General features: G+C 43.8%; 1 protein-coding gene across 1 annotated transcript; it reads left to right on the forward strand.

Annotated features, from left to right (window-relative positions):
• Positions 1-398: 398 nt before the first annotated feature.
• rnf168 (ring finger protein 168) lies at positions 399-11,985 on the forward strand. Its single transcript, XM_051399039.1, has 8 exons — positions 399-694; positions 1,149-1,326; positions 2,154-2,355; positions 4,583-4,653; positions 6,122-6,277; positions 7,573-7,652; positions 8,453-8,525; positions 10,598-11,985. Exons 2-8 carry the CDS (start codon positions 1,180-1,182, stop codon positions 11,144-11,146), a joined length of 1,278 nt encoding a protein of 425 aa, XP_051254999.1. The 5' UTR covers positions 399-694; positions 1,149-1,179; the 3' UTR covers positions 11,147-11,985.
• The last annotated feature ends 101 nt before the right edge of the window (positions 11,986-12,086 follow it).

A 12,086-nucleotide genomic window follows, 5' to 3' on the forward strand; every position in this document is an offset into this window, starting at 1 on the left:
AATATTACAATGTTATAAATACTAATATTACAATGTTTAAATACTAATATTACATAAATAAATACTAATATTACAATGAAATAAATACTAATATTACAATTAAATAAATACTAATATTACAATAAATAAATACTAATATTACAGTTAAATAAATACTAATATTACAATGAAAGAAAAGATTGATAGAAAATAAAGAATAGAATAAATAAGAATATCTGGATGAATAAACTCCCGCGCTGGGGTGGAACAGTCGGACTGCAGCAGCCAGTAAGGATCTATATTCCACCGCGGAACAACCTGACAGTGAAACCAGTCTGCTGTGGGGCAGTCACATATCCTTCCGCAGTCACTGTGAGGAATATCTGTCCGCGGTTCCTTTAAGGCAGACATCTGCGCATGCGCATTATGTCAACGGTTGATTCACGCGGGTTGTCGGTGGAGGTCAGTGTCCGGTTCCGGTGAGTGTCGGTGAGGCCTGAAAGCTCCGGTAACATGAAGCCGTTGAACCGTTGAAGCGTTTAACGGGAGCTCCGTAGTGCTAACGGTTAGTTAGCGGTTAGCAGCGGTTAGCAGCGGTTAGCAGCAGCACTCCGTCTGCTGTACGTAAGTTTAGCTCTGAAGTTAGCCGGGAAGCTAAAGCTAACTGCCTGTTGTGGTTGTGAAGCCAACGTTAGCTTCAACGGTCACCGTCCAGGTGAGTTATTGATCACTATATGTGTAGTATTGATCACTATATGTGTAGTATTGGTCGTTATTGATCACTATATGTGTAGTATTGTCAGTATATGTGTAGTATTGGTCGTTATTGATCAGTATATGTGTAGTATTGGTCGTTATTGATCAGTATATGTGTAGTATTGGTCGTTATTGATCTGTGTTGGGGACCTGAAGAGAGAACAGTGATCCTAGCAGCTAACGTTAGTTTGCCTAGGCACTCTGTTTGTTGTTGTTGTTGTTGTTGTTGTTGATGATGATCTCAGTGTAAACTAACAGACTGTCAGACATTATTGATAAAGGATCAGATCATCATAGTGATCAATAATCAATATTATAAGACTTTAATTTACTGTCAAACAGCTGAAATCAATAAAACCGTGGATGTGACATCAGACAGGAAGTTGATGTCTGAGCTGTTTCTCCTCCTGCAGAGCTGTGACACCACAGAAGAAGAGGAGGAAGATGGTGTCAGGTAGCGGGGCAGGTAGCGGGGCAGGTAGCGGGGCAGGTAGCGGGGAGAGACTGTCTCTGGAGGACTGCCGCTGTCCGGTCTGTCTGGAGATCTTCATGGAGCCGGTTACACTGCCCTGTACACACACCTTCTGTAAGGTAATGTACTAATGCCCCCTGTACTGATGCCCCCTGTACTAATGCCCCCTGTACTAATGCCCCCTGTACTAATGCCCCCTGTACTGATGCCCCCTGTACTGATGCCCCCTGTACTAATGCCCCCTGTACTAATGCCCCCTGCCCCTGTACTAATGCCCCGCTAATGCCCCCTGTACTAATGCCCCCTGTACTAATGCCCCCTGTACTGATGCCCCCTGTACTGATGCCCCCTGTACTGATGCCCCCTGTACTAATGCCCCTGTACCCCTGTACTGATGCCCCCTGTACTAATGCCCCCTGTACTAATGCCCCCTGTACTAATGCCCCCCTGTACTAATGCCCCCTGTACTGATGCCCCCTGTACTAATGCCCCCCTGTACTAATGCCCCCTGCCCCTGTACTAATGCCCCCTGTACTAATGCCCCCTGTACTAATGCCCCCTGTGCCCCCTGTACTAATGCCCCCTGTACTAATGCCCCTGCCCCCTGTACTAATGCCCCCTGTACTGATGCCCCCTGTCTAATGCCCCCTGCCCCTGTACTATACTTTACAGTCACATTCACTCATTCATTGGTTCACTCAGTGATTCATCAGCAGCAGTTTGGGGTTCAGTGTCTGGCTCAAGGGCACTGCAGCAGAAGTTATTCTGTACTGATTGAGCAGCTTTAAAGAGGTCTGCTGTTAGTGAGACTGTGGCTGTGACGCCCCTCTAACAGGAAGTATCCACAGTCTGTCTGATCACACATCAGAAAGTAGATCTGTAACAGTAACTGTCATCTTTATATACAGTCTTTTGTTTATGTGTTAATGCTGTTAACTGTATCCAGGGCTGCTTCCTGGAGTCGGTGGATAAAGCCACGCTGTGCTGTCCGCTCTGCAGGAAGAGGGTCTCTACGTGGGCCCGACTGCACAGCAGGAACAACACTCTGGTTAACCAGACCCTGTGGACCCAGATCCAGACCTCCTTCCCTCTGCAGTGCCAGCGCCGCCTCAGCGGGCAGGACGCCATCTCTGATGACGACCCCGGAGGTACCCAAACACACACTGTCTGTCAATCAATCAGATCAATGAACCAGCATTGTTGTTGTTTTCACTGCAGTTCACTCACACTGTAGTTCTCACTGTAGTTCTCACTGTAGTTCTCACTGTAGTTCTCACTGTAGTTCACACTGTAGTTCTCACTGTAGTTCTCACTGTAGTTCTCACTGTAGTTCACACTGTAGTTCACACTGTAGTTCACACTGTAGTTCTCACTGTAGTTCACACTGTAGTTCACACTGTAGTTCTCACTGTAGTTCTCACTGTAGTTCACACTGTAGTTCACACTGTAGTTCTCACTGTAGTTCTCACTGTAGTTCTCACTGTAGTTCACACTGTAGTTCACACTGTAGTTCTCACTGTAGTTCACACTGTAGTTCTCACTGTAGTTCTCACTGTAGTTCTCACTGTAGTTCTCACTGTAGTTCTCACTGTAGTTCACACTGTAGTTCACACTGTAGTTCACACTGTAGTTCTCACTGTAGTTCACACTGTAGTTCACACTGTAGTTCTCACTGTAGTTCTCACTGTAGTTCACACTGTAGTTCTCACTGTAGTTCTCGTTTGTTCACACTGTAGTTCACACTGTAGTTCTCACTGTAGTTCACACTGTAGTTCTCACTGTAGTTCTCACTGTAGTTCTCACTGTAGTTCACACTAGTTCTCACTGTAGTTCTCCTGTAGTTCTCACTGTAGTTCCACTAGTTCTCACTGTAGTTCTCACTGTAGTTCTCACTGTAGTTCACACTGTAGTTCTCACTGTAGTTCTCACTGTAGTTCTCACTGTAGTTCTCACTGTAGTTCACACTGTAGTTCTCACTGTAGTTCACACTGTAGTTCTCACTGTAGTTCTCACTGTAGTTCACACTGTAGTTCACACTGTAGTTCTCACTGTAGTTCTCACTGTAGTTCACACTGTAGTTCACACTGTAGTTCTCACTGTAGTTCTCACTGTAGTTCACACTGTAGTTCTCACTGTAGTTCTCACTGTAGTTCTCGCTTTTGTTCACACTGTAGTTCACACTGTAGTTCTCACTGTAGTTCACACTGTAGTTCTCACTGTAGTTCTCACTGTAGTTCTCACTGTAGTTCACACTAGTTCTCACTGTAGTTCTCACTGTAGTTCTCACTGTAGTTCTCACTGTAGTTCTCACTGTAGTTCTCACTGTAGTTCTCACTTTTGTTCACACTGTAGTTCTCACTGTAGTTCACACTGTAGTTCTCACTTTTGTTCACACTGTAGTTCACACTGTAGTTCACACTGTAGTTCTCACTTTTGTAAACACTGTAGTTCTCACTCACTATCACTATCATCACTACTGTGCTGTATCTAATAATAATAATAATAATAATATTATCAATAGTCATCATTATCTACATACATACATTTTAGTAGTAGTAGTTCTCACTGTAGTTCACACTGTAGTTCACACTGTAGTTCTCACTGTAGTTCTCACTGTAGTTCACACTGTAGTTCTCACTGTAGTTCACACTGTAGTTCTCACTTTTGTTCACACTGTAGTTCTCACTGTAGTTCTCACTGTAGTTCTCACTGTAGTTCACACTGTAGTTCTCACTGTAGTTCTCACTTTTGTTCACACTGTAGTTCTCACTGTAGTTCACACTGTAGTTCACACTAGTTCTCACTGTAGTTCTCACTGTAGTTCACACTGTAGTTCTCACTAGTTCACACTGTAGTTCACATTGTAGTTCTCACTGTAGTTCTCACTGTAGTTCACACTAGTTCTCACTGTAGTTCTCACTGTAGTTCTCACTTTTGTTCACACTGTAGTTCTCACTGTAGTTCTCACTGTAGTTCTCACTAGTTCTCACTAGTTCACACTGTAGTTCTCACTGTAGTTCTCACTTTTGTTCACACTGTAGTTCACACTGTAGTTCTCACTGTAGTTCACACTGTAGTTCACACTGTAGTTCTCACTGTAGTTCACACTGTAGTTCTCACTGTAGTTCACACTGTAGTTCTCACTGTAGTTCTCACTGTAGTTCTCACTGTAGTTCTCACTGTAGTTCTCACTGTAGTTCTCACTTTTGTAAACACTGTAGTTCTCACTCACTATCACTATCATCACTACTGTGCTGTATCTAATAATAATAATAATAATATTATCAATAGTCATCATTATCTACATACATACATTTTACAATAATCGTGTGTGTGTGTGTGTGTGTGTGTGTGTGTGCGTGTGTGTGTGCGCAGTCTCTGTGTGTGTTCCCAGAGTCAGTCAGCCTGGAGAACTGAGACAGGAATATGAGGACCAGGTCACCAAAGTAAGTTCACTTCTTTATGTTGTTGTTGTTGTTGTTATTTTGGCCACAGACAGCTGTTGCTGATGATAGATTTTGATATGCAATCTTGATATATTGATTAAATGCAGCCTCATACACACATACTTTGTCTTGATCAGCCTCACTATTTGATCTGATTTGATGTAATGTGTGTTTAGAGCTGCACTCTACAGTATAAACATCGTATTGGGTTTATGTTAAATGGTAAATGGACCTGTACTTGTATTGCGCCTTTCTAGTCTTCCGACCACTCAAAGCGCTTTTACACTACGTGCCACATTCACCCTTTCACACACATTCACACAGTGATGGCAAAGTCCATCGAACAGAAACTAACATTCATACACCAATGCACGGCATCGGGAGCAGTTTGGGGTTCAGTATCTTGCTCAAGGATACTTCGACATGTGGCACCAGGAGCCGGGGATCGAACCCACAACCTTCCGATTAAGGAACGACCCGCTCTGCCTCTGCCCGGTTCAGTTCAGTTTTATTTGTTTAGCGCCAATGTATAACAGAAGTTCTCAGGACACTTTTCAAATAGAGCAGGTCTAGACCGAACTCCTTATAACATTATTAACAGAAACCCAACAGTACCACCATGAGCAATCTACTACTACACTATTATGTGCAGCCTGCACATTAAAAGTGTAGTAGTAAATGAAATAGAATAGAAATTATGTGATTTGAGTTCAGGTTATTGCAGCACAACAGAAACATTTATTTTGTAGGGGAAAGAAACAGAAAAAGCTGTGTGTGGGCGCATGTGGAGCCTTTGCTTTATTATTTTACACTCTTACATCAGTAGGTACCCAACCTAACTCACTCTTGGTGTTTTGCGTTAATCAGGTGGTGGTGGTGGCTTGGGATGGTTTCAAATTCCCTGCCTGAAGTATTGTCCCAGTCTGCCCCTGTATCACAGTCATGCAGGCGTAGTATGATTTTTTACTTTCCTTTTAACACACTGGTATCGGTTTCGGTACTCGGTATTGGCCGATACCCACAGCACGAGTACCTTTCTATAGGTTTTAAGATTATCTTGCCAAATTGAGCGATATTCTGATAATTTGGAAGAGCGCCATTTCCTTTCAGATTTCCTAGCTTTTTGTTTTAACTGGCGGGTTTGGTGGTTGTACCACGGTGCTAGTCTCCTATGTTTTGATAATTTCCTTTTTATAGGAGCGATAGAATCTAATCTAATGTTGGCAGACAGTGACATTCACTGTTACTGTGAGTGGTTAAATCCTGATGATGTGACATTAGTTAGTATGAACCAAAGAAACATTTAGTAAACTCTGATTTACAGAACTTCTCTATTATATTATTACGGATTATGTTGCTGTCTGTCACATGTGACCGTATTGAGTTCTGTAATATTTCTGGTGTACAGCTCTGAGTGTGACCAAACTCTTGTTGTTGTTGTTGTTGTTGTTGTTGTTGTTGTGGTCAGCTGACGGAGGCGAAGCGGGTTCTGGATGAGGAAGAGAGGAGGGCCAGTGAGGAATACATCCAGACACTGCTGCAGGAGGAGGAGCAGCTGCAGCAAGAGGAGAGGAGGAGGAGAGAGGAAGATGAGAGGCTGGCCAGAATGCTCAGCAACCAACTGGTCAGTTTCTATTTCAATAATCGTATCAATAATTGTATCAATAATATATTAATATATATGCTTCTTCTCCTCTCTCCTCCCCCTCCTCCTTCTTCCTCCTTCCTCTCTCCTCTCACCTTTCCTCTCCTTCTCCTCCTCCTCCTCCTCCTCCTCCTCCCTCTCCTCTTTCCTCTGTCCTCCTCTCCCATTTCCTCTGCTTCTCCTCCTCCTCCTCCTCTCTCCTTTTTCCTCTATCCTCCTCCTCCTCCTCTCTCCTTTTTCCTCTATCCTCCTCCTCTCTCCATTTTACTCTTTCCCTCTCTCCTCCTTCCTCTCTCCTCTTTCCTCTCTTTTCCTCCTACTCTCTCCTTTCTCCTTTTTTCCTCTCTCCTCTGTCCTCCTCCTCCTCTTTCCTCTCCCCTCTCCCCTTTCCTCTCCTCCTTCTACTCCTCCTTCTCCTATCTCCTTTTCCCTCTATCCTCCTCCTCTCTCCTCTCTCCATTTTCCTCTCTCCTTTTTCCTCTTTTTTCCTCTCCTCTATCCATTTTCTTCTCTCCCCCTCCTTTCTCCTCTCTCTTTTCTCCTCTCTCCTCTTTCTCTCCATTTTCCTCTCTCCCCCTCCTTTCTCCTCTCTCCTCTCTCTTTTCCTCTGTCCTCTTTCTCTCTCCTCTCTTCATTTTCCTTTCTCTCCTCTCACCTTTCCTCTCCTCCTCCTCCTCCTCCCTCTTCTCTTTCCTCTTTCCTCCTCTCCCATTTCCTCTCCTCCTCCTCCTCCTCTCTCCTTTTTCCTCTATTCTCCTCCTCTCTCCATTTAACTCTTCCCCTCCTTTCTCCTCTCTCCTCCTCCTCCTTCCTCTCTCCTCTTTCCTCTCTCCTCCTCCCCTCTCCTTTCTCCTTTTTTCCTCTCTCCTCTGTCCTCCTCCTCCTCTTTCCTCTCTCCTCTCCCCTTTCCTCTCTTCCTCCTTCTCCCCCTCTCTCCTCCTCCTATCTCCTTTTCCCTCTATCCTCCTCCTCTCTCCATTTTCCTCTCTCCTTTTTCCTCTTTTTTCCTCTCTCCTCTATCCATTTTCCTCTCTCCCCCTCCTTTCTCCTCTCTCCTTTCTCTCTCCTCCTTTTTTTCCTCTCTCCTCTTTCTCTCTCCTCTCTTCATTTTCCTTTCTCTCCTCTTTCTCCTCTCTTTTCTCCTCTCTCCTTTCTCCTCTCCTTTTTCCTCTCTCCTCCTCCTTTTTCCTCTCTCCCTCTTCTCTCTCCTCTTTCTCTCTCCTCTCTCTTTTTTCCTCTCTCCACCTCTTCTCTCTTCTCTACTCCACCTGTAGAACTCTGAGGAGAAGGTGCCTCCTGTCGAAGTGACTCCAATGAAGAAAAAGAAGGAAGTCAGTGGAGGGCTGATTGAGAGGTAGGTGGACTTCAGATGATCTAGATCCATGAAGACCAGTATCAATAACTGCTCCATCAGACACCAACCAGTGCTGATCAAACCATTCTGTCACTGTCTTGATTATTATTGATTATTGTCTATATGTTTATAGTATAAAGAATAAATACAGTTTGATAAAGTTTAGTCAACCCTGGAGTTCTGCAGTCTCGGATTGTTTAACGAGGTCTCAGAGCTTCATCAGCTCGTTAGGCCTGAGGTAGGTCAAGAGCCCTGATCAGGAACAATCAGCTGGTTTCAGGCCTTTCCAAACACTGACTCTGAGCTTGTGTTTCTGTCAGTGTCACACTGTTGCATTATCATCAATATTCACACTGTTACATTATTAATATTCACACTGTTGCATTATCATCAATATTCACACTGTTACATTATTAATAATCACACTGTTGCATTATCATCAATATTCACACTGTTACATTATTAATAATCACACTGTTGCATTATCATCAATATTCACACTGTTACATTATTATCAGTATTCACACACTGTTAAATTATTATCAATATTCACACTGTTACATTATTATCAGTATTAACACTTACATTATCGTCAATATTAACACACTGTTGCATTACTGTCAATATTCACACTGTTACATTATTATTAATATTCACACTGTTGCATTATTATCAGAGGCTCAGGAAGCACTGCAAACACCATATTGATCATTGTTGATCATCTGTTTATATACAGCACAAACATTTGAAGTGTGATTGATGTTGATGATGATGATGATGAAGGTGTCTGTGTGTTTCAGGTTCTTGTGTCCTCATCCATCTAAAAGTAATTCTTCAGACTGCAGCTCCGCCTCAAGCTTTATGGCCAACAAGGTCTGTTCATCAATCTATCAATCAATCAGTGATCTTTATTATCACTATTCCCAGGTACAGATCAGAGACACACAAAGATCTTTACAGGAACAGATCGTTCACTCTGTCACCGAGTCCTCCAGAAAACATCAAACTGATCAGACGTATTGATCAATTTCAATTCAATTCAATTTTATTTGTATAGCGCCATTCATAACAGAAGTTATCTCAGGACACTTTTCAAATAGAGCAGGTCTAGACCGAACTCCTTATAACATTATTTACAGAGACCCAACAGTACCACCATGAGCAAGCACTTGGCGACGGGGGCAAGGAAAAAAGCCTGTTAAGAGGCAGAAACCTAGGACAGATCCTTCGGCTCTAGGTGGGTGGTCGTCTGTCTCGACCAGTTGGGGTGAGAGAGACAGACAGACAGCAACAGTAGCAACAACTACACCAATAGTAGTGACTGATGATGATGAACATGAAGAAGACGATGACGAGGACAACAGCAACGATGGGGGACAATGAGCAGTGACAAAAGTAATAATAGTAACTGTAGTAATAATAATATTAATAATAATAATAACAATAATATCAGTGATATTAGCAATGGCAGTCAGGCAGGACCATGGCAGGAGGCTCCACCAGGATCGATAAGAACCTGCGAGACGAGAAAGCACAAGAACTCCGGGGAAGAAGTGAAGTTAGTAACATGCATTAAAGGGACATGAATGAGTGCAGAAAGAGAGAGAGGAAGAGAGGAGCTCAGTGCACCATGGGAAATCCCCCGATAGTCTAGGCCTATAGCAGCATAACTAAGGGATGGTTCAGGACTCACCTGATCCAGCCCTAACTATAAGCTTTATCAAAGAGGAATGTCTTAAGCCTACTCTTGAATGTGGTGAGGGTGTCTGCCTCCCGAACCACAACTGGAAGCTGGTTCCACAGGAGAGGAGCTTGGTAACTGAAGGCTCTGGCTCCTGTTCTACTTTTAGAGACTATAGGAACCACAAGTAGCCCAGCATTCAGAGAACGTAGTGTTCTAGTGGGGTAATAGGGTACTATGAGCTCTTTAAGATATGAAGGGGCCTGACCATGAAGAGCTTTATAGGTGAGGAGGAGGATTTTAAATTCTATTCTACATTTTACAGGGAGCCAATGCAGAGTAGCTAGTACAGGAGAGATGTGATCTCTTTTTCTAGTTCCTGTCAGTACTCGTGCTGCAGCGTTCTGAATTAATTGGAGCGTTTTAATGGACTTATTGGGGCAACCTGATAATAAAGAGTTGCAGTAATCCAGCCTTGAAGTAACAAATGCATGGATTAGTTTTTCTGCATCCGTCTGTGATAGGATGTGTGTGATGTTTGTAATATTACATAAATGAAAGAAGGCAGTCCTAGAGGTCTGCTTCATGTGGGAATTAAATGACATGTCCTGATCAAAGATAACTCCAAGATTCCTGACAGTGGTGCTAGAGGCCAAGGTAATGCAATCTAGAGTAACTATCTTTAGACAGTGAGTCTCTAAGGTTTTTGGGGCCAAGAACAGGAATTTATTTTTGATTTGCTAATAATGTTGCCTAAAGGGAGCATATATAAAGTAAATAGTATTGGTCCAAGTACAGAACCTTGTGGAACTCCAGTACTAACTGTAGTATTTATTGATCAGCTGAAACTGATCAGACGTATTGATCAGCTTTAGAACGTGATTGATGACAGGGGCGGCTGTGGCTCAGAGGCAGAGCGGGTCGTTCCTTAATCGGAAGGTTGTGGGTTCGATCCCCAGCTCCTGGTGCCACATGTCGAAGTATCCTTGAGCAAGATACTTGATGCCGAATTGCCCCTGATGCCATGCATCGATGGGTGAATGTGTATGAATGAGTTAGTTTCTGTTTGATGGGCTTTGCCATCACTGTATGAATGTGTGTGAAAGGGTGAATGTGGTGTAGTAGTGTAAAAGCGCGTTGAGTGGTTGGAGGACTAGAAAGGCGCAATACAAGTACAGGTCCATTTACCATCCATTAGCCCAGGCTACTTGTGTGCACGGTTTATGCCAAGCTAAGTTAATTGATGTTGGACTTCCTGTTTTAGGAGAACATCCTAGTATCCCAGCGTCCTCCTCCTGAACTGGACTATTATGGCGACTCTCCAGACCTCCATCCAGTCTCTGAGGGTGCCCAGCTGGACCCCAGGACTCAGCTGAGTGGGGACAGAGGACCTTCATCGTCCAAGAGGAAAAGCTCGGAGCTCGAGGAGGATGAGGAGGTGTCCAAACGAATCTGTCGCTCCCTGCCCTCCTCGTCCTCCTCTTCCTCCTCCTCTGGGCCAGGGTTGGGGGCGTCGGACCTGCAGGCAGTCTCTGAGTGGGAGATGGAGCTGCAGAGCAGACAGCAGCAGGAGGAGGAGGACCGCAGACTGGCTCTACTCCTGCAGAAGGAGCTGGACCAGGAGGAGAAGCAGAGAGCCACCGACAGACGTAAAGGATCCTCTGATGCCTACTTGCTCCGCCAGAACCGCCACCCCCCAAGAAAGAGCTCTTCCAGCCCCTCCTCTGCCTCGTCTGCAAAGACTGCATCATCCTCCTCCAGGGGAAGCAAACAGACCACTCTGACCCACATCTTCTCCAGCCTCAGCAGCTGAACCCTCGTCAAGTCCGAATGCCTTCACTTCCTCACTGCCCCTTTCTCCTCCTTCTGCTTCAGTCCCAGTGTCCCTCTACCAACAGAGTCTGAGTGCCTTGACCATCTGTCTGTTCTCTCTCTCTCTCTCTCTCTCTCTCTCTCTCTTCGCTGTAATCACTGTGGAGACACTACATGGCCAGAAAGAAGTGGACAGCTGAACATTGCCACCTCCTGTCAGAAAGGGAACCTGGACTCATCAGATCTGAACACTAACTGGGCCGTCCACAGACATTTGGCCAGATGTTGAGAAACTGAACCAAACTTCATTTATTTTTCATTTAATTTTACACTTTATTAGTTTGAAGAAGTTTAGAGTCAGAAATATTTAGTTTTTAGTTCTTCTGAAGGTATATATTGATATATTGGTATATTGATCACCACCCAGCCAGAGTTCAATGTATCAGTAACCAGAGAGGACTGAACATGTTAACGTGTTACCATGACAACTGCACACATTGAACACGTTAATGCTGCGTTCAGGTTTTCTTGTTTCAGCCTCCAGACGGAGTTAATATGATCAATATGATCAATATATCAGCTTGAATGTTGATGTGAGACGTTTCTGCTTTAATTCAGAATCAGGTTTTCTTCAGTTTCACAGTAATCAGTGATATCATCATACAACAGTGGTAACTAACAGTTAACTGAGCTGACTGTTAATGGACACTATCACTGTGTACTGACTGACTAACTGTTCCCAGAGAATAAACTGTATATCTGTGATTTACAGCCTGCAGGGGGCACTGCTGTGACTGCACTCTCATACAATGAGAAATAAAGAGTTTTTTTATTGTCTGACATTGGTTGCAACCTCGATTTAATAAAAGTTAGGGTCTCAGCTGATGGAGAGATAAATCTACATTTGATCATATTTATCTGACACCAGTCAAGACCAGAAA

Source organism: Dicentrarchus labrax, unplaced genomic scaffold, assembly GCF_905237075.1.
Source record: "Dicentrarchus labrax unplaced genomic scaffold, dlabrax2021, whole genome shotgun sequence".
Classification (NCBI taxonomy): domain Eukaryota; kingdom Metazoa; phylum Chordata; class Actinopteri; family Moronidae; genus Dicentrarchus; species Dicentrarchus labrax.

Bases quoted from the DNA above. Each gene is read 5' to 3' on its own strand.
- rnf168 (XM_051399039.1), top strand. From the start codon at position 1,180: ATGGTGTCAGGTAGCGGGGCAGGTAGCGGGGCAGGTAGCGGGGCAGGT. The intron at 1,327-2,153 runs GTAATGTACTAA...AACTGTATCCAG, and splicing joins GTACACACACCTTCTGTAAG to GGCTGCTTCCTGGAGTCGGT. The intron at 8,526-10,597 runs GTCTGTTCATCA...TTCCTGTTTTAG, and splicing joins CAAGCTTTATGGCCAACAAG to GAGAACATCCTAGTATCCCA.